Source organism: Mustela erminea, chromosome 13 (genome assembly GCF_009829155.1).
Source record: "Mustela erminea isolate mMusErm1 chromosome 13, mMusErm1.Pri, whole genome shotgun sequence".
In the NCBI taxonomy this organism is placed as follows: domain Eukaryota; kingdom Metazoa; phylum Chordata; class Mammalia; order Carnivora; family Mustelidae; genus Mustela; species Mustela erminea.
Window position 1 is genome coordinate 77,446,726 of NC_045626.1, and position 21,711 is coordinate 77,468,436.

The 21,711-nt window shown below is 47.3% G+C and overlaps 1 protein-coding gene across 3 annotated transcripts in view; it reads right to left on the reverse strand.

Moving 5' to 3' along the window:
• Window positions 1-21,711, reverse strand: part of CCDC60 (coiled-coil domain containing 60) — a 167,650-nt gene that overhangs the window by 39,547 nt on the left and 106,392 nt on the right. For all 3 annotated transcript variants that reach the window (XR_004278087.1, XM_032310644.1, XM_032310642.1), the window contains exons 3-4: window positions 13,765-13,935; window positions 5,725-5,829 (exon numbers count right to left, since the gene is read on the reverse strand). Coding sequence is in view for 2 of the 3 variants with exons in the window: in XM_032310644.1 (XP_032166535.1) it covers window positions 5,725-5,829; window positions 13,765-13,935 (276 nt within the window). In the remaining variant the exon portion in view is untranslated. The remainder of the gene's footprint in view (window positions 1-5,724; window positions 5,830-13,764; window positions 13,936-21,711) is intronic.

Genomic DNA, 21,711 nt, shown 5'->3' on the forward strand with positions numbered 1-21,711 from the left:
TAAATGAAATCTTGCTGTTTGCGACGACGTGGATGGAACTAGAGGGTATTATGCTGAGCAAAATAAATCAATTGGAGAAAGACAACTCCCTGATATGAGGAAGTGGAGGCGTTGGCAACGTGAGGGGTTTGGGGGATAAGAAAAGAATAAATGAAACAAGATGGGATCGGGAGGGAAACAAACCATAAGAGACTCTTAATCTCACAAAACAAACTGAGGGATTCTGGGGGTAGGAGGGTAGGGAGAGGGTGGTGGGCTTATGGACATTGGGGAGGGTATGTGCTATGGTGAGTGCTGTGAAGTGTGTAAACCTGATGATTCCCAGACATGTACCCCTGGGGCTAATAATACATTATATATTAATTTAAAAAAATTTTTGAAAAATGAGGCCCTAACTAGGGTGCACCCTAATCTAGTCTGACTGGTGTTCCTATGAGAAGGGGAAATTAGGACACATAGACATCTGTGATGCACATGCTGGAAGGAAAGACCATTTGAGGATACAGGGAGAAGGAAGCCTCAGAAGAAACCAACCCTGCTGACAACCCCTGGACTTCCAGCCTCTAGAACGATGAGAAAATGAATTTCTGCCATTGAAGCATTTTGTTAGGGCAGCCCTGGGAAACTAACACACAGTCCCCTATGAGACTCCAATCCATCTCACGTGCCTTAAGTCTCCGCACGGCCCCTCTTCCGTCATCTGCAGTCTAGGGAAATTCTGCTCAGTCGCTCAGGCTCACCGCACTCTCACTTAGCACCTCCTGAGTTAAAATCCTAGCTTTGCCACCTAGTAGCTATGTGCTCTTGGTGAAATCACTTCGCGAGCCTCACTTTCCTCACCTATAAAATGGCAGGAATTGTTAGATTGAGGGTGAAAAGAGGTGGTTGGTACTGTTCTCTGCCCTGATATATATTTCTTTTCCTCTCCTTCTCTGCCTCTCAGCTCAGATGCCCCCTCCCCCAACCAGGAAGACTTCCTTGATTTCTCCAGGTCTGGGTTACCCTCGCTTCCGGTGTCCTAAAGCATCCCATCTTTATAGTGTATCTCTTTGCCCCTACATTCCCAGTCCCTGCTCTACTGTAACTATCTGTTTACCTGTCTCTCTAGCCCTGCAAGCTGCAGAGTCTTGGCCACTGCAGATTACTGCTGGGCACAGAGTAGGCTCAATATATTGCTGTCTCTTGAATGGAAGGTGGTGGCAGTGAACTGGTTCAAATCTGACATCTTCTGGAGCTGATAACTTGGGCAAAATTCTCATTTGCAGAACCACTGAAATAATGAAGAATAGCAACAACAACAACATTATAATAGCAAACATGTCCCACAGAGCATTTACACTGTGCCAGCAGACTCAGTGTCAAGTGCTCTACGTATGTTGACTAAGATCATCCCTGTGAGGATAGTATTATTGGCATCCCCATTTTGCAGATAAGGAAACTGAGGCCATGTGGCCTGTTCAGATTCAAAACAGCCAGCAAATGGCAAGGCTTGAATCTTAGCCCAGGCAGTCTGGTTCTTGAATCTGTGCTTTATCTATGATATTGATGTTGTCTCTTGTCACCAGGGAGAGCCCTCCCTTTTCACTAGAATAGTGTCTCGTCCAATGGGTCTGGACTTTAGTCTCCATTTACAAGAAGTGCCTCGTGAAAACCTCCATTTACAAGAAATGCCTCATAAAAACCTGTTATTTATATATAACAGCTTTATTCAGAACTGCCAAAACTTGGAAAGAGCCAAGATGTCCTTCAGTAGTTGGAGGGATAAATAATCAGTGGTACATACACCCAGACAATAGAATATTCAGGGCTGACAAGAAATGAGCTCTCAAGCCAGAAAAAGACATGGAGGGGAAATGCCTATGGCTAAGTGAGAGAAGCCAACCCGAAAAGGCTACATCGTGTGTGATTCCAACCGTACGACATTGTTGAAAAGACAAAACTATGGAGATGGTGGGAAGATCAGTCGTTGCTAAGGGTCCTGGGGGAAGGAGGATGAACAGGTGGGGCAGAGAGGGCCTTTATGGCCCTGAGCACACTCTGTATGGCGCTCCGATGGCGGATGCATGCTATTACACCCCTGTCCAAACCAACAGCGTGCACAACCCCCGAGTGAGTCCCAACGGAAACTGTGGACTTCGGCTGATGACCTTGTCAGTGTAGATGCATTGGTGGTAACCCCTGCACCCCCTCTGGTGGGGGATGTTGCTTAACGGGAGAGGCTGAGCACAGACAGGGCAGGGGTTATAATGAGAGTCTCTGTATCTCCAACACACTAAGGCTGTTCTAAAAAAAAAAAAAAAGACGTTTTAATGGAAAAAAAAAAGTGCCTCAAACCTGACAATTGTTCATCTCATGTGCAGTAAAATAAGAGGGGGGTGGGGGGAAAAAGAAAGTCCCTGGAGACCGGTGCGATAGAAATCAGTACTGTCTCATAATGACTGTATGTCAGGTCATAGCGCAGTGTTTTGGATTTTCCCGAATTAAAAGAGAAGGCATTTATTTTCTGAAGCGTGGGCCATAATAGATGAAAACACCGAAGGGGGGTGCACGGAGGCTGCTTCTGAAGTTCCCTTGTTCAGAACTCCAGGGGAGCACAGCTGAATAGCCCATTCTATTGAATGCGAGTGGGCGGAGACATCCCTGAGAAGAAAGGGTTTTGTGCTTCTACCAAGAGAAATCGGAAAATACCTACCAAGCCATTTCACGCACCCCTTGCCAACTGCTGAGGACAGCCCCAGACAGGGCGCCGGAACGGCTCCTGTGGTTCCCTCGCTTATGGGAAGGCTGTGCAGGGCAGCCGGCCTCTCAGAGAGGAAAGGAGGAGCTCTCTCTCATTTCTAGAGACCATCCTGCCCACGTTTTTATAGATAAAGATCAAGGCTCCCTTGACATGATTGAATTGATCCCTGTACAGTCAATCCAGAATATTCAGCCAGTGTGGGGATCAGTTACCTTGGAGCAAAGAGACTGGCCAGGCTCTGATCTGTGTCAGCTGATGTGACAACTGAGGATTTGAGAACTGATCAGGCATGCCCTGCCCTGATGCCTTTTGGTAGACGGAATACAGTAATGTCCCTCCCTGTATCTGTACACTGTATAATGTGACTTTGTGTCTTCCTCATCAAGAGCTGGAATCTTTTCCCCATTCCTTGTATCTGGGCTGGCTTGATGCTTTGGCCAGTAGGATGTGGTGGAAGCAGCACTGTGTCCATTCTGAGCCTCAGCCTCAAGAGACTTTGTTGCTCGGGCTCCTGTTCTTGGAACCCATCCTGACTGCCTGGGCTAGGCTGCTGCATGATGAGAAACATGGGGCCCAGTTATACTTGTCACCCTAGCAACCAGTCATCCAACAGACCTGTGAGTGATGCCAACCTCGATGGCCAGCATCGTGCATACCCATCATCTGGGCACACAGACATGCACAAACCCAGGCAGGATTAGCCAAGCCAACCCCAACTGACAGAACCACCCAGTTCACCTGTATACTTGAGAGCAACAGGAAATGGTTATTGTTTCAAGCAACTCCGTTTTGAGGTATTCGGTAATACAGCAACAAATGACTGATACACTCACTAAAGGCAGCCAGAGCCTTTTAACAGCCAAGGAGAAGAAAGGGCAGCTTTACAAACTCTAGCCAGTGGGGGGCTACTGTCTGTTCGCAAATAAAACTTTATTGGAACACAGCCACATCCATTCATTGCAACTTTCACGCTGCAATGGCGAAGTTAAGTAATTGCAAGAGAGACCATCTGGTCTGCAAAGTCTAAGGTATTTACTGTGTGTCCCTTTAGGAGAAAGTCTGCTGACCCCTGGTCTAGGGGGCGATAGACACCGACAACCACCACTGTTCATCACCATCATCATCGTCGTCATCCTGGCCTATCTAACAAACCTGGTTATAAAGATCTGATTTAGGAGTGAGGAGGTCAGAATTCCTGTTGTAAGAATTGGGGCAGAATCTGCCCTGCTCTGGGCTTCGGTTTCCTTACTGGGTCTTGAAGGAGGATGAGTTAGAAACTCTCCAGTTACTTCCAAGGTAGATTTAAGCCTCAGCTTGTTTAGACCAAATGAACCAAGGGTGGGGCCCAGGAATCTGCATTTTCCAGGCGTCATCCCCACTTCGGACCTCGGAGGATCCACATGCAAGTGAAAGCTTAAGAACCACTGATCTATACCATTTGCTTTCAGAAGGGTTGTCCACAGGAGAGACAGGCAGAAGGGGAAGTGTTTCCAAGGGACATGATGAGAAATTGCAAAACCTCTTTTTGCAAGGAGGTGTTTTAAGATCATCAAGTTCAAGTTGCCAGTTGGAAAGTCCCTGAACAAATGAATTGGACTTCTCGATCAAGAGATCAAGAGATCGCTATCAAGAATCCAGTCATAAGGTCAACGGAAGGGGAGGAGCAGGAAAGTGGGGAGTGGACTTATCAGAAGCTGGAATATTAGGGAGGGTTATGGAGGACAATGCATTGTTCTACTCTTCAGTACATGAGACTTGGCTCTCCAAATATATCACAAGCTCCTCAGAGGCTCGTACTTTCTGTGTGGTGCCTGGTGACGAGTGTTTGGGCTGTGAAGTCAGACAGACTTGGCTGAAGACCCCAACACAACACCACGCTGAGCTCTGTGACCTTGGGCAGAGGAGCACACCTCTCTGATTGCTGCTTTCTCATCTGCAGGGAGGGTAACAATACACCTGTATAACAGGGCTGCTGGGAGAACCGAATGAGATATGCCTACAGAGAAGTCAGTAATGCCAGTATTACTGTGCGCCCCTTAGGGACCTAATAAATATTTGACAGATGAGCAGAGAAGTCTACAATCCATTGTACCATTTTCATTGCCCTAAAGCCATGTGTCTTAACATGGCCGGGAGCGGGGGGCAGATACGGGGGGAAAGGGTGGGCATGATTTTGCACCCCCCCCCCCGGGTGGGACATTGGTCAGCATCCAGAGACATTTTTGGTTGTTACAACTCACAGGGGGGGAGCCACTGTCTTCTAGTAGGTCAAGACCCGGGATGCTTCCAAATACCTTACAGTACACAGGACAGTCCTTCACGACAAAAATTTATTCCTCCCTACATGTGAGTAGTGTGGAGGTTGAGAAACCCTGCCCTAAAGTCAAAAGCTTCTGTCTGTGCACCTGAAATCTTCCAATTGAACAGGGCTAACGAGCACAAAAGAAAGCACTGGGTTTGGAATTCTTTGGAATAGACCCAAGAGGAACAAGACGCCCAGGTTTTTAGAAAGCCAGAGTGTTCTTTGTAGAGGGTTGATTAGCCCCTGGTACACCATGCAATGATGAGTTCATGCCTCGGGTCAGGAGACAGCAGGTGCTTCTCTGGGAAATAGAGCTCCTTGAGTTTTGGGGAAAACATGTCCCCTGAGCCCAGGCTGACACATTGTTGCACACGCTCAGGGAGGCTGCAGATGGGTTTTATCAGGCTTTGCAAACTATTTGACAGTAGAGCGTCTGGCTTGGGAAGGAACGGAATGACTCAGTCCCAGCTGATTTGCCACTTAGCTCTAAAGCACCGTGTCTGCTTTTCTGTTATTTTTGTACGCCAAATGGCATTGCCAGCTCCAGGCTCCATGTCCTTTTCAGGAGGACACGGGAACAGCTCAACAGTTTCCCAGTGCCTCGTTAGCCCCTTGAGTCATTTCACCTTGGCTTCCATTGATAAGCTAGCGAGGCAGACGAGCCAGAGGAGGGACTACTTACACGTGAGCCTCGGGCAGCGAGGGCAGTATGATACAGCTGTGCACGGGGATGAAGGGGCGAATGAATCCAGCGCCCGTCTTCTTAACCTTCTCGTCATCGTATGTGCTGGTGTTGGAGGAGAAGCAGAAAGAGAAAAACAGAGTGAGCAAAGAGCAGCAGTTGGGTTTTTTTTTTTTTTTAATTTTATTTATTTATCTGAGAGAGAGCACACGAGGCAGGGGAGGAGCAGAGGGAGAGGGAGAAGCAGGTGTCCGGCTGAGCAGGGAGCCCGATGCTGCAGGTCTCAATCCCAGAACCCTGGGATCATGACCTGAGCCGAAGGCAGACGCTTCACCGACTGAGCCACCCGGCGCCCCAAGGAGTGGCCGTTTCAAATACCTTCTTCTCTTGCCAGGGTTTTATGCCAGATATGACTGGGCACCTACTATGTGCCAGGCAATAATTCCAGCTCAAGAGATGAGGCTTCTAGGTGCAGCCAGTGAACAGATCATATGAAAACCCTGCTCTCCTGGAGCGTATATCCTAGCGGAGGAGCAAATAGAATTAACAAGATAAGTGGGGAAATGCTGTGGTATGTCAACAAAGATTAGGGGTGGGGTATGTTTTCTGAAAAGGCCAGGTAAGTATTTATGACTTTGTTGGACATGCAGTCTATGTCGAAACTACTTAGTAGAATGAAAGCAGCCGTTGGCCTATGGAAACAATATGTAAATGTCAGTGTTTCAGTAAAACTTTATTTATAAAACCAGTCTAGGGGCTGGAGGTGGCCTATGGGCTGGAGTTTGCTAACCCTGCTGTACTAAATAGACACGCTCTGGGGGATAAAAAACAGAAAGAGAATTCAGAAGGGCTGGGAGTGGTGGGAATTGCAATTTTAAATAGGGTGATGAAGGGAGGTGTCACTGAGAAGGTGACATTTGATAAAAATTCTGCAGTGCATAAAGGAGCGAGGCATTCAGATGTCTTGGGGCAGTGCACTGGATAGAGTGAACAGCAGGTGCAAATGTCCTGAGGTGGGGCTGTGTTTCAGAGACAATAGGGAGGTGAGGGGGAGGAGGAGAGAGAGAGAACAGAGCCTTACAGATCACTGCGGGGACTTAGCCTTTTCTCTAAATGAGAGTAAAGGATTTTGAGCTGAGAGAAGACACGTCTGACTTGCATTCAGAAAGGATCCTTCTCACTGCTGTTTTGAAAATGGTCTGTGGTGGGGGTGGAGAGCAAGGACAGAGGCAAGGAGACCTGTTAGGGGCGTTGTAATAATTCCAGCCTGAGAAAGGAAGGTGGCTTCAGCTTGGCCATGGGGTCCTGGCCATGGAGACAGTGAAAAGTAGCAATAGGCAAGGAACTGCTTGGAGTTTGTGGCTCCTGTTTCTGGCCCTTTCCTTAAAGACTTCATCCAACTCTACAGATTGCTGACTCATTGGTTGGTCGAATCAGCCAGGAAATATCGGGATCTCAAACTTTAGAAGCAGATACAATTGTGCCCCCAAAGTTCAGCCATAACCAGTCGTGCCCCCACAGCCAGCAGGCAGGCTGCTGTGGGAAACCAGAACCCCATGCTCTGCCCCATAGAGAAGATGGAGAATATGGAAACTTCCTGTCAATCCAGACACCATCTGGGAAAGGGAAGGAGGGGGCTTGCTTAGAGAAGCGACACAGCCCAGACAGGCAGTTCATCTTTGAAACCCCTGGCCATTTACCCAAAAAAGACTGTTAGAAAATGAAACAGAGTAAGTTACATTTGATGCCATATTAAAAATTTTTTTTTCTCCACCATCATGGAGCAAGTCCTTTCAGTTATAGAAAAATAGTTTCTTTTTTTTTTTTCCCTTTCTAGCAGGCCTTAGTCATATATATATATATATATATATATATATATATATATGCCCATGACCAAATCTAGCCCATGGACACATTTTAAGAAGCCTACTGGGTGTGTAATGGGATCGATTGTATTTTAAAACTGTGAGATTTCACATAAAAATAGAGACGTTTTCGTTCTGAAAACTTGAAAACTCTTGCTCCTCTGGGCCTGTGTTCTGGCTGGCTAGAGTCAGGTGGGGCCCAAGATCAAGGCCGCTGCCCGCTTTACATGTGCTGTGGGCTTCTCGGAGGGTTGCTAGAGACTCATGCACATCTGGCTTCTCACTCCTCATCAGCCTTCTTATTTCCTGCTACGTGCGAATTCCCTTTGGGCCTTTTTACTTTCTGAGTCTCAGTCTAAGTACCTTCATTGATTGAATCACTGATGGGTTCCCTGCTTCATTCATTTCCACCTAGATTTATTGAACGTCTCTGGATGGCTGGAGGCTGTGGACCCAGCAATGAATGAACGAGACAGACCCAGCTCTCCCCTGCGAAGCGTAGAGTCTAGGGGCAGAAACAGGTACAACGAAACCTGCAGTGGCGATGAGGCTGAGCGGAAGAGTAGATGGTTCTTTGATAGCACAAAATAGGGGCGTTGGCTGAAAAAGAGCCAGGGGATACTTCTTGGAGGAGGTCGTGGCCATTTAGAACCACAAGCCCCATGTTCTTTGACTCTCTTCCAAGGGAGAGATGGCCCTATGGGCCCTTCCCCTGGAATCTTAGTTTTGTGAGTGGTTGAGCTGTTAGAACGTGTCTGTCAAAAGCAATTGGCGTGATGCCCATTTTTGGGCCTAGGCTCCACGAACTGGCAGCGTCTCCTTCTTGTTTCTCCGGATGCTCACTGTTAGCGCCCAGTCAGGGGCGTGCTGTGAGGAAGCTGGCAGCCTGAAGCTCGTAGGGAGAAGCACCATAGCTGCTGGGTCTCAGCCCTAGCCGAGCTCACAAGCTAACCGCCAGCTCCGAGGGGCCACCCGTGTGGACACACAGTGTTGGAAATGGACTCTTCGAGCTGCCCTAGCTAGTGGTGCTGGAGACAGTCCTTGCCCATTCGCCCAGCTCAAGCTGCAGAGTTGTGAGTGAAATAAAGGTTTGTTGCCTTGAGTTCTTAAATTTTGGTGTGGTTGTTCCCATCAGCAGAAACTGGAACAAACAGTGAGCTAAAATCTGAAGGTTGAATGGGAATTAAGTAAGTGCATGGGATAGGGGAAAGCCCTCCAGTGGGGGGACATATCATGAGTGCAGGAGTAGGTGAAGTGTGTGTGGCTGGGGCAGGGGGAGAAAGAGAGGACTAGCCCATCCAGACTCTTGTGGCCCCGCTCAGACTTTGGTCTTTATCCTTTTAGGAATGGCAGCCAAAAACCCCATTTCAGCTTTAAGCTGAAAGCAACTTATGTCTTGAGAAGATCACTCTGGTTCTGTGCGGGGAATGAGGCTGAGCAGTAGGACAGAGGAGGTGGCGTGGGGACACACATTAGGAATTTACCTTCCTCCTGAGAATTCGAGGACGATCCTGGGGTCACAGAGTTAACTGAAAAACAGGACCAGAATCTAGGTCCACTGATTTCCATTTCCACGCGCTCTTTATTCAGCCCTAGAGCTGAGGAGCCAGAAGCAAATACCTAGGCTTGCCCCTGTGGGGCAACTGTATCTCCAGTGGTTTAGACGACATAGACATTAACCCAACTGTTCCAGTCCTTAAGCTCTGGTTTTCTGTCCTCCTTCAACCAGGATAACAAGAAAAATTCCACCCTTGTTTTTTTTTCCCACCTTTTCAGCTAAATCTGCAACTGAAAAACGAGGTCATTGAGCACGGTGGGAAAGCCGCTAGCAGGCAGAAATCTTTCGGGACATGCTTGATTTTCTTTATCCCTTTGCCTACTTTGTCAGACTTAAAACTTCTGTCTGAAAGAACTTATCCTATGGTCTTGGATCCGCAGGGTGGGGATGGGGGGGGTGGGGGGGAGAGTGGAGTAATCCCTCTCGCTTTTATAATGTGCAAGATCAAATACCTTGTTAAAAAAGTATTATAAATGAACACTTGTCTTTCTGATACTTCTGTGACTGGAATTATGTTTGTAGCACGCGGCTCTTAGATGAGAGATGCTTTCGGGCCTGCCTGGAAAGGAAGATTTTTTGCCATAAATCTGAGGATTTTTGGTAATTGAGGCCCAGAGAGATCAAATTCACCTTATTGAATAATAATAGCTAATAGTTACTGAGGGCTTCTTGTCTGGTATGCCAGGCTCTACGCTAAGCCCTGTTTCATTGGGTCCTCGTAACAAACCTGGGAGTTTGGTACCAGGCATCTGGGTGAAGGAGGCTCAGAGAGGTGCAGTGACTGGCCCAGAGTTGAACAGCTGTATGGGAGAAGTCCTGACTCCAACCCAACTTATCCACTGGTGGTCCTGGTATGGAGAATTCCCCATTGCAATTTTTTTTTCTCTCTCTCTTTTTTTTAAAGATTTTATTTATTTATTTGACAGAGAGAGATCACAGTAGACAGAGAGGCAAGCAGAGAGAGAGAGAGAGGGAAGCAGGTTCCCTGCTGAGCAGAGAGCCCGATGCAGGGCTCGATCCCAAGACCCTGAGATCATGACCTGAGCCGAAGGCAGCGGCTTAACCCACTGAGCCGCCCAGGCACCCCCATTGCTATTTTTTAACCCTTGCTTCTCCACCTGCATTTGATGGCTACACAGCAGTCATGGCCTCCCCTTTTATTTTAACAGCCACACTTGTGCTGCTCCTAGAATCCACCAGATAAGACACAAGGAGACCAATGTCTATGAGAAGAAAGATCTCATGCATATTTAAGCTTATTAAACTTTAAATAAACCGTGTCTCACGCTCTGAAACATGGATGGGAGAAGAGAGAATCGTGTTCTATGACCGTGGATTAAAACCCCATTCAAACAAGGGAGACGTGGCAACAGAAGCCTTGAGAAAGTTGCAGGAGACTCTTTAACAGACGCCTCTCCCCCCTTCCCCAGCGCCTGTTCGTTGGCCCGTTAATCTGAGTGCAGCTCCTGCAAGAAGGAATCCCGAGTTCTTTCCTTCTCCTTATGTCATGGAAAGTCTGCCAGCTGGCTGCTTTTCAGTAGGAGCCCCCCAAATTAATGATGGGCTGTATGGTGACTAACATAACATAATGGAAAAAAAAAAAAAAAAGAATCCTGGGCTCTAAGCACCGTTGGGCTCAGGGAAAGCAGAGTTTGCACTAAGCTCTTGGAACCCTCATGGGTAAAGTAAGAACTGCCTTCCTCATTGAGTGGCTGGCCTTCTCTCTATCATGTGCCTCTATCCCATGAGCAGGCGTTATTGGTGGCCCATTTAGTGGATGGATGCTGGTGGCTCAGGTCATGACTTGCCTGCTTTCTTTTCACTCTGAAAATCACGTTTCCGAAAGATGACACCATCAACGCCGTCCACTTTCAGCTCTGGTCTTCCTAACCAGAAATGCTGGCCGTAGGAACTTCTGCTGGGCTGATACTGATGGGTCTAACCACGTCTCTTTCTTTCTTTTTTCTTTTTTTTAAGATTTTATTTATTTATTGGACAGAAAGAGATCACAAGTAGGCAGAGATGCAGGCAGAGAGAGAGAGGAGAAGCAGGCTCCCTGCTGAGCAGAGGGCCCGATACGGGGCTCGATCCCAGGAACCCAAGATCATGACCTGAGCCGAAGGCAGCGGCTTAACCCACTGAGCCACCCAGGCGCCCCACCACATCTCTTTCTATTCAGCATTAATGATCCTGCTCAAAAGCCACGCTTCTGGAGTATCTATCAAGACTCTCTTTTTTCCCCCTAACCTTGAGGGGATAGGCATTAGTGAAATCACAGAAATGCTATCTATGTTCTCTGCCCCCCAGCTTCCGGCATAAGGCTCTCCAAACCCTTGTAGTCTCCTAAGTGGTAACAGCACTAGGAATATCCTTTGTTCTAATATTTGATCTTAGACTCTGGTTCTTGGCACCGAACTCCTTAACCCTTTGGAATTTCCTGCGTGGTAGGAATGCCTTGTGATACCATCAACTCAGTGTGGTTCCAGAACATTTTCATCACCCCCAAGGAGGCCCCCTCCCCATTAAGCAGTTACTCCCCGCTCCCTCACTCCCTCGGCCCCTGGCAACCACCAACCTGCTTTCTGTCTGAGATAAACCTCAAAAACATTCTGATAAGTGAAGGGAGCCATACGCAGAAAGGTCACGTGATATAGGATCTCACTGATAGGACCCTTGTTTTTAAGCAGCATATGTTGAGGGGCGCCTGGATGGCATATCCCATTAAGCATCCGACTCTTGGTTTCAGCTCAGGTCACTATCTCAGGATTCTGGGATTGAGCCCCACATCTGGCTCCATGCTCAGAATGGGTCTGCTTGAGGGTCTCTCTCCCTCTCCCTCTGCCCCTCCTTCTCTCTCTCTCTCTCTCTCAAGTACATATATAAATCTTAAAAAAAGAAAAAAAAGAAGCACATATTGATACTTCTCTAAGTTAACACAGTGAAGAACAGAATTTGGGACATATTGCGGAGGAAAGGGGGTGTCTGCTGTGGATTCCTTTCCTCTTTAGCTGGCAGCCTGGCAGTGTGGGTCCTGGAAGCCCTAGCAGAGTGGCTGTCGACCTTGGCTCCACATGGAAGTCATTGTGGGAACTTTCAAACATACTCAAACATACTTTCAAACATACCTGGACACAAGCAGCACCTCCAGAGGGTCTGATGTAGTTGGTCTGGGAAGCACCCTGGGCATTGGTATTTTGTGTTATCTAGTTGTATCCGTGGGATGAAGTGAGCTTTGGGTCCTCCTACTCTGCCATCTTTCTCTGGGCATTGGTATTTAAAAAATAAAACTGCCCAGGTGATTCCGATGTGTAGCCAGGGTTGAGACCACGGCTGTAACAGGACAATGGCTATGGGGGCAGGCCATTTCCACCATCCTTCCCTCCCCACCTGCCTCAATACCTCCTTTCCATCCCAGATTCATGCCTTATTGAAGTCCAAGTATCCTAGGAGTCTGTCCATGCGGAATGGCATAGCCTAGGAATTTTGGTGTCACTCAGGGACTCAGGGATGCTTTTTATTTTATTTTATTTTAAGATTTTATTTATTTATCTGACAGATCCCAAGTAGGCAGAGAGGCAGGCAGAGAGAGGAAGGGAAGCAGACTCCCCGCTGAGCAGAGATTCCCGTGCTGGGTTCGATCCCAGGACCCTGAGATCATGACCTGAGCCGAAGGCAGAGGCTTTAACCCACTGAGCCACCCAGACACCCCTCAGGGATGCTTTTTAATTTATGACCTTAGTAACAGGGGAATTATGTGAGCATTTCTAAACTTCATTCCTAATCTCAAAAAGGGGGTGGGTAAAAGTATTACCTATCTAAGGAATATTTTGAGATTTAGATGAGAAGATGTGCGTAAAGCACAGATTAGACACTCGTTATAATTATTGTTGTGGTTGTTACTGTCATCTTCCCCATTGCTGTTGTTACGTGAACGGACATTTCGTGATGGACCGGTCCGTTGATGGTCCTCTCCCAACCAGAGGACAGAGCGGTACAGAAAGTGGGGGCTACTTTAGTCAACAAGCCAACAACCATTTCTTGTGCACCTGCTTTGGGTGGGCACTGAGCTAGGATTTGAGGGTGCAGCTGAAGGTCTAGAATAGAGATCTTAATGTGGGTTAAAGTAAACGAGCACACAAACATGTTACAGGAACCCCGAGTCTGAGTAGGTTTCGGAAGGGGTTGATCTGGAGTCCAGGAAATATCAGGAGAGGGCGCCATTCACCTTGGGCTTTCCATAAGTAGAACTTTAGTCAGAAGAGGATGTGGGAAAGGCTGTTATTGAAGGCCCAAGGAACAGCATGAGGAGAGACCTAGGGCGAGGGGCAGGCCCTGTAGAGGGAGGGAAAGAGACACATTTGGGAACCAACATGAGTTCTTGGATAGCTCTTGACATCAGACATGAGAGCAGACATCTGTAGCAGAAGATACTCCACAGAGTCCCAGGAGGTCAGGCTGAGAGGTAGGTAGGAGCAGACTAAAAGCAATGGTCAGACGCCAGCCTGAGAGGGGGCTTCTGGTGAGAGACAACTGCCATCTCCCGGCCCAGGCAGGCGGCGTTCGCTTGGCACAGCCCTTCCCCAGACTGTGGGCGCTGCAGCTGCCGCATCTACTTACGCCAGAAGAATTTCGCCGTAATGGATGTCTGACATCTTTTTGGCTGGCTGGAATTTGTGTCTTTCTTCCTCTTTGAGTTTCTGAAGTTGCTGTTGCTTCTTTTTCAAGGCGCTCTCTTCTCGGAGCATGCTGAAGTAGCCGCGGCCTATCTTCGCCGACTGGATCAGCATGCTGGAGGGGGTTGGGGGGCGGGGGGAGGAGAGAGCAACAAAGTTGAGCTGATCGTGAAGACAGTGCTATATATATATTTTTTTTTTAATTTTATTTATTTATTTATTAGAGAGATGGAGAGAGAGCACAAGGAGGCAGAGCAGCAGGCAGAGGGAGAGGGAGAAGCAGGCTCCCTGCTGCCTGAAGCAGGGCTTGATCCCAGGACCCTGGGATCATGACCTGAGTCGAAGACAGATGCTTAACCAACTGAGCCACCCAGGTGCCCCAAAGACAGTGTTACATTGTCCTGGGACTGATCATCTCTGAAGGACAGTCCCTCATACCTCCAGGGCAGGGACCTCTTTGCCTTTGGAACTCCAGAGCCAGAAGGACCTCTCTGGTCTCAGCTCCTTCTTCAGTCCATTATTCAACAAATATTTATCGAGCAACTATTATGTGCCAGGCACTCTGTTAGATGCTATGAAATGAGCGTAATAATCCACACCCCGCAGGGTGAGACGCCTTTATGCTTGGGAAGGGGCTCATCCATGATAATCGGTGGCAGATCAGTCCTGTAGGGCCTGGGCTCCTGGCCAAGGCTGCCTTCTCTCAGATTCACCTAAATGCTCACATTTGCTTCACACGCTTCACAAGGGCTGCAAAATGGAGGCAGTAAGGTGTATAGGTGTTTGCTGTGTCATGTGACATACGTTGAGACTTCGTGACCCCACCACTCTTTCCTAATCAGACGTCCTGATACTGGCTTGACTGGTCTACACCCCTCCCCCATTTTGCCGTTTGTCACCTTGGGGTTGGAGTTTGAAGCACTCTGGTGGAGAAGGACTGAACCCATCTCTCTGTCTGTCCTGACTCTCTGGGAAGTTGTTAGGCACCGTGTTGAACCACCACCATGTTTCCCCAGCCGTGAGTATCGGTTCCGAGATTTACTTTTATTCTCAAAATTCCTCTTGAGCAACCAGTGTGTGCTGGGGACTGTGCTCACCACTGGGGACACGGTGATGAACAGAATGCTGCTCTAAGAGTAAACCAATGATGGTGAAGAATGACAGAGGTGAGAAGGACTCTGAGCTTTGTAAGAAGAGAGCACCTAATTCAGACTAGGGGGTGGTTGGAGACATCTTCCTGCATGAAGCGAGACCTCCTTTCCTTTGTTCTGAGTAACCTCTTTCTGTCTCCTTGTCTTTCTCTCGTGCTCAGCTTTGGAGGGGAATGTTCTCAGCAAGCTGTCTTGGTTAGATTTTGATGGATTAATTAATCCTTGTTCATTTTCTACGAAGAGTTTAGGTGTTACTGAGGACATTTGCACATCAGCAGTGGCTTCTCATAATGTCCACTGGGAAAAATATGCTGGGAGGCAGAGGGTGGAGCTTTCCCAGTATTTTTTTAAATTGCATCACACAGGGATAACTTTTCATTCATTTATTTCTCGGGCAGACATTGCCTGAGAACCTGCTAGTCCAGACACTGTGAGGAGACTGAAGTTACACACAGCAATAAGATAAGGCATCTGCGGCCAGAGAGTTCACAGTATGATAGAGGAAGTACACCCACGAACATACACTCTGAGCACAATGTAGAAAGAGCTACAGGGACCTAGAGGAAATCTAAGAGGGCTTCCTGGGGGAGGTGACATTTGGAATAAGTAGGGATTTACCAGTAGGAAAACACGTGGGAAATGGCATATAAGTGGATGGAATAGCAGTTAGTTATACATGTGAAGAGGTGAATTATCGACTAAATGTTGGTGTCCCCTTAAAATTTATGTGTTGAAACCCTACCCCCAATGTGATGGTATCAGAAGGTAAGGTTTTGGGGAGGTAGTTAGGATTAGATGTGGTCATAAGGGTGGAGCCCTCATGAAAGGGATTAGTACCCTTAAAAGGGTCATGGGAAAGCTTCCTTCCTTTCTCTGCTGCCCATCATGTGAGGATACAACAAGATTCCAGCAGTCCACAACCCGGAAGAGGGTCCTCACCAGAACCTGCCCATGCTGGCACTTTGATCCAGACTTTCAGTGTCCAGAACGTGGGAAATAAGTTTTTGTCATTTGCAAGCCACGCAGTCTATGCTACTTCATTATAGCAGCTGGAACTGACTAGGACGGCTGAATCCGAAGATGGCCCATTTAGGAAACTACAAGTGTCTTTAAAAAGCTGGAGCACAGAAGGAATACGGGAGAGTGGCCAGAGCGAAAGCTGGCAACTGGCAGGGAGCAGGTGGTTCAGGGCTTTGGGGTCTGGATTGAAGTGAGCCCTGATCTGGGAGTTGCTAGAAATAGAACTTCTAGAAATGTTTCAGGAATCTGCAAATGTTTGAGTTTTTATAAACAGTTTTTCAAGCTAATGACAGTACAAAACTACAAAACATCCTGTTAGATACCAGATTGGTTCATTTTGTATAAGCTTTTCCTGCCGTTTCTGTTGTGTTGACCAATTCTGCAAAGCACATTTTTTTCACATCTTAACATGTGTGAGACGAGTGTGTGTCTCATTTTATTGTGTTTGTCATCATCTACACATTCTAACTTTTTTGTGACTCTGGACAGCCTGACCACACAATAGCCTCCCTTGATGTTTTAGACCACAAAACCACTGGATCATGAGTTGGGGTCTGAAATGTACATTTTTTTAAAAACATACTCTTATAAAATCAAGATAGTGACAGTATGAAAATTTGCAGACCGGGGATCAGTAGCTAGGAAGAAAATCTGGCAATAATAGCAAAGCATCCATTTTTTTTTTAAGATTTTATTTATTTATTTGACGAGAGAGAGAGGGAGAGAGAGAGATCACAAGTAGGCAGAGAGACAGGCAGAGAGAGAGGGTAGCAGGCTCCCTGCCGAGCGGAGAGCCCGGGGCTCGATCTCAGGACCGTGAGATCATGACCTGAGCCGAAGGCAGAGAGAGGCTTAACCCACTGAGCCACCCAGGGGCCCCGCAAAGCATCTTTTTAAGATATGTTGCATACAGCACTGTTGACTTTAATGAAAACATGGGATTCAGAGGAGCTGGATTTTAAATATGAAAAAATTTGTAGAATCTTTTAAGTGGGGTGCCTGGGTGCCTCAGTTGGTTAAGTGACTGCCTGCGGCTCGGGTCATGATCCTGGAGTCCCTGAATGGAGTCCCACATTGGGCTCCCTGCTCAATGGGGACTCTGTTTCTCTCTCCGACCTTCTCCCCTCTCATGCACGCTCTCTGTCTTTCTGTCAAATAAATAAAAATCTTTAAAAAAAAAAAAGAATCTCTTAAGCAATGTATTTCTCTTACATTTTCCCTTTAATGCAGAGAGTGATATATTAAAAATTGTCTAGGAGAGTGAAGAGAAGCTTTTAAAAATCGTGACATAATATTTTTATGAAATAGAAGTTCTAAAGGGATAAGAAAGCATTGTCTTAATTTAATTGGCAGTCTTTTTTATCTTGTTTTGTTTTAAGTGATGTGTCTTAGCTTCAATGACAGCCTATGGTATTTGAGTTTCTTACAAATATGTCACTGACAGGTGACATCAGTCATCTTTTTCTACACTTAGACCCTGCTTCTCGGCTCATGTCACATTTTCTGAATGTCTATACTACGTGTCACGTGTCCAACCCAGCCAGCCAGTTGCAGGCAAGGATCATATATTCTCCCAGTTCATACTCTTGTCATAGCAAAATAATCTCTCAGTTTCCTCTCGGACAAAATTGTGCAAAAATAAATGAATGTGTAACCTGGGGTAACCCAGTGAAACTGTGTGACAGATAACTTTGGCCCTTAATTGTCTAGGTGCTTTTGCCTGGCTTTTATTTTTAGGTTGAGGAATGCGAGCCGTTGATATGATGTGGAATTCGTGTTTGGAACAACAGTGTGCTTCTATTTTGCTTTTAAGCTTCTGAATCCACTAATCAAAAGAGTGTCCTGAGGTTACAGGATAACCTGATAAAAAAGAAAACTGTTACCACTGGCAACCTCTTAATTTCACAAATGACGGTTTTCTTGCTGTAGCACAAGCAAAGCAATTGCAGAGCCAACCTGGGGGCTGGGGCTGATGTGACAGCAACCTTTGTTGTGTTACTTCACTGAGGCCCCTTGCTCAAAATTTGGTTCCGAGTTTGCAACAGACATCACAGATGCACTAAAAAGGTGTGAAGCAACTTTGTACTCACATAATGAGACTTTCTGGGCAGAGCAGGGAGGTTCCCAAGCAGGTCTGAAATCAGCCTGCGAGAGCAGAGACGGTGACTGCCTCAGGGTTTTATCGTGGTCAGGGAGTGGGGCTGGGGTGAGCAGTCCCTTGTCTGTGGCTTGAGCTTCCCTCCAGCACCAAAAGCAGCAGCAGCTGGACCTTCTTGTTAGCTTGCCCAGGGGTGGACAGAAGGGAAAGGGACAGTGGGGGGGAGCTTGAAGGCTGGCGGGAGTCATTCCTCAAAAATGTTGTTAGATTCTTCATTGCAGTGATTCACGCCCAACTTGATCTTTGTCTGTCTGCTTGGATAACTGCATCATTATCAACCATCAGACGGTAATTTATTGAATTCTTACTGTGTGCCAGGCACTCCCTCTAGGTGCTGAGATACAGCAGCGAACAAAACAGCCGCAATATTCCTGCGCTCGGGAAAGTCAGGTGGAGAATGATGAAAACGAAGAAGTGAGCTCTAGACAGTATGTGAGGTGCTGCGGAAGATCATAAAGTCGGGACGTGGAGGGGAATGGCTGCCAGGGGTAGGGGGAGAGTGTGTGCAGGTTGAAATACAAGCTCAGCTGAATGGATAAAGAAGATGTGGTATATACGTATATAGACAATGAGATATTACTCAGCCACAAGAAAAAGAAATTTTGCCATTTGCAATAATGTGGCTGGAACTAGAGGGTATAATGCTAAGCAAAATAAGTCAACCAGAGAAAGGCAATTATCTTATGATTTCACTCCTATGTGGAATTTAAGAAACAAAACAGAGGAGCATAGAGGAAGGGAGGGGGAAAAATAAAATAAGTTGAAATCAGAGAGGGAGACAAACCGTAAGAGACTCTTTAACTCTAGGAAAGAATCCGAGGCTTGTTGGAGGGGAGGTCGGTGGGGAGGTGGGGTAACTGGGGGATGGGCATTAAGGAGGACACGTTGTGTAATGAGCCCTGGGTTTTATATGCAAATGATGAATCCCTGAACTCTACCTCTGACACTAATAGTATGCTCTATGTTAATTAATTGAATGTAAATAAAATTAAAATACATAGATGACCAACAAAAGGTCTTGCTGAGAAGGTGGCATGCAGGTTTCTGGAGGAAGAGTGTTTCAAGTAAAGGGAGCAGCATATGCAAAGGCCCTGGGCAGTTACAATTTTAGAGTAAGGAGGTTTAATTTTCATGGAATAAAGTGTGATATTGCACAATGCCCTTTTGCTACTGATGCATTGTATTCGATTTAGATATTGGTGCTCTATTTAAGACTTGTGGTAGAAAGGTCCTGCTCTAAAAATGGAAGGAAGGAAAGAAGGGAAAAAGAGAGAAAGGAAAGAAGGGGAAAAGGAAAGAGGGAAGGAGAGGTGAGGGGAAGAAAGGGAGTGCTGTGTCCTGGACTCTGGGATGTGCAGGAAAATGCCAGGGGCTCTGCTGCTTTGGCCACCTGCTCCTTCCCCACAGCCTTGCTCCAGGGCGCTACTCCAGGAGGCAGTAGATTTTACCATTTTAATTAAGAAGTTCATTGCTATTAACTCAATCTAACATCCTCTTGTGCAGGAACCCAGTAACAGAGCTGTAGAGGCCCCTCTCTGCTGCTGGAGTTCAATAAGACTCACCTGCTTCCAGTGTGTTCTCGAGATGTAACAAACCATGTAGAGAAGAGGCCTTTGAAGTGAACTAGGCAGTGACAGGGTTTCACATCTGTGGTAGACCTTAGCCCTGCTCGCCTCTGTTTCTGCCCCTCCCCAACCCCCTTGCTCCTGGAGGCGTGGATTAACTTATGTATTCTCATAACAGCTCTGTGTTGTATCTAGACGCTGCCGTTATCACTGGGTCTGAACCTGGTAGTAGGTTGAGCTACAGAGTCCTGCTGTCCGGTGCGCTGGGTTATAGACTTCCCCCGGGAAGTCTCACCTGCCTACCCCGGAGGTCCATCAACTTTAGAGACTCTGTGGGTCACTGGGTCCTTGGCTAACTTGAGTGACTTGGCCTTGACTGGCAGGTGTCAGAGCTCCTTTACCTATGAAACCTCCCTTGGAGTTGCCCAGATTCTCTTAGGGAGTGAAAGGTCATCATTGAAAGGTGTCTGTCCCAGGACAGACCATGGTCTTCAGGGACAGAAAGAGCGGAGGCAGGTGTGGGGAAGACTCATCATGTCTGATGATTGAGCATGACAAGGGGAGGGTCCCACGGACGGAACAGACCTGGCCAGTTTGGTGGGCTTTGGGCTTGGATTTCAGTGTCTGATTTCAAAGCCACTGTCTTCCCCTGAAGAAGTTGTGTATTATGAATTATGGAGGCTGTGTATTATGGATTGAACTGTGTCCCCCTACAATGCGTAGGTTGAAGCCTTAACTCCCAGTATCCAGAATGTGACCTTACTTAGAAATAAGGTCATTGCTCAGGCAACTAGGTAAGATGAGGTGGTGCTGGCGTAGGGTGGGCCTTCATCCAGTAGGACTAGTGTCCTTATCAAAAGGGGAAGTTTGGACCGAGGCCCGCACACAGGGAGAAGGCCGTATAAAGATGGAGGCAGAGATGTGGGTGATGTTTCCACCGGCAATGGGGAACACCAGAAATGGCTTGGCAGTCTTGAGAAGCTGGGTGGAGGCATGGTATGGAGTCTCCCTTACAGGGCTTCGAAGGAACCAATCCCCCAACACACTGACCTTGGACTTCCAGCCTCCAGAAGTGTGAGACAGCACATTTCTGCTCAAACTGTTGCAGTGCGATCATGGAACTGCTTACTGTTTCTATTGTCTTTGGCTGTGAGGGTCCACCACATCTCGATTAAATTAATTTATAGAAAGGGCCACGCTGATGATCCGTGCCACAGCAAATGAAAAGGGCTTGACTATGACATGGCACGCCTTAGGCTGCACACCTGTTAGGCGTTGGACTCTGTGTTAGGCCCTGACTCTGTGTTAGGTCGTGTTCGAGGCACTGGCATTACAAAGGTGAACACATCCTCAGAGAATTCACAGCCTTTCCCTCTGTAGTCTTAGTGAGCTGTCCTTTTATTGTAATGAAGAGGTTGGTGAGACTCAGTTTGACTCAGTGATGCCCTTATTCCAAAAAGTATTAGAGACAGAACATTTTTTAAAAAGTGAAAAAGGCAAGGAAAACAAGAAGGTCAACATCAGGTCAGACAGGTGTCAAAACCTGTACCACGTGATCAGGGGTGCCAGTTTGGCCCTGAGCATCCTGGTGGCTAATGCAAGGAGGGAAACACAATCCCTCGTGTGATTCCTAATGACCATACAGTTTTTAGAGAACTGTTTGGGAGATGCCTCCTTATTCCTGGTGTTGAAACTGGGAAGAGATTTCGTTCAAGGACCTGTACAGGGAGGGTCCTGTGTAAAACCACGTCTGTAACAGAACCCTAAATGCCCAGAGTGGCGAAGGCCTCTGTAACTCACAGAATGGGGTAGGGGAACCGGGCTTGGGGAATCTAGTCAGCAGGTGTTCTATTGGAATTACCATCCAAACCAAAGCAAACCAAAGCAGCCAGACTCCCAGCTGCTAGATCTTCTGGAAAGAGCCGGGAGAGAGACAAGCGTGGTTCGGGAGGGGGGTCTGGGCCCTCACGTCAGACACTCCAGTCTATTCTGGGAAC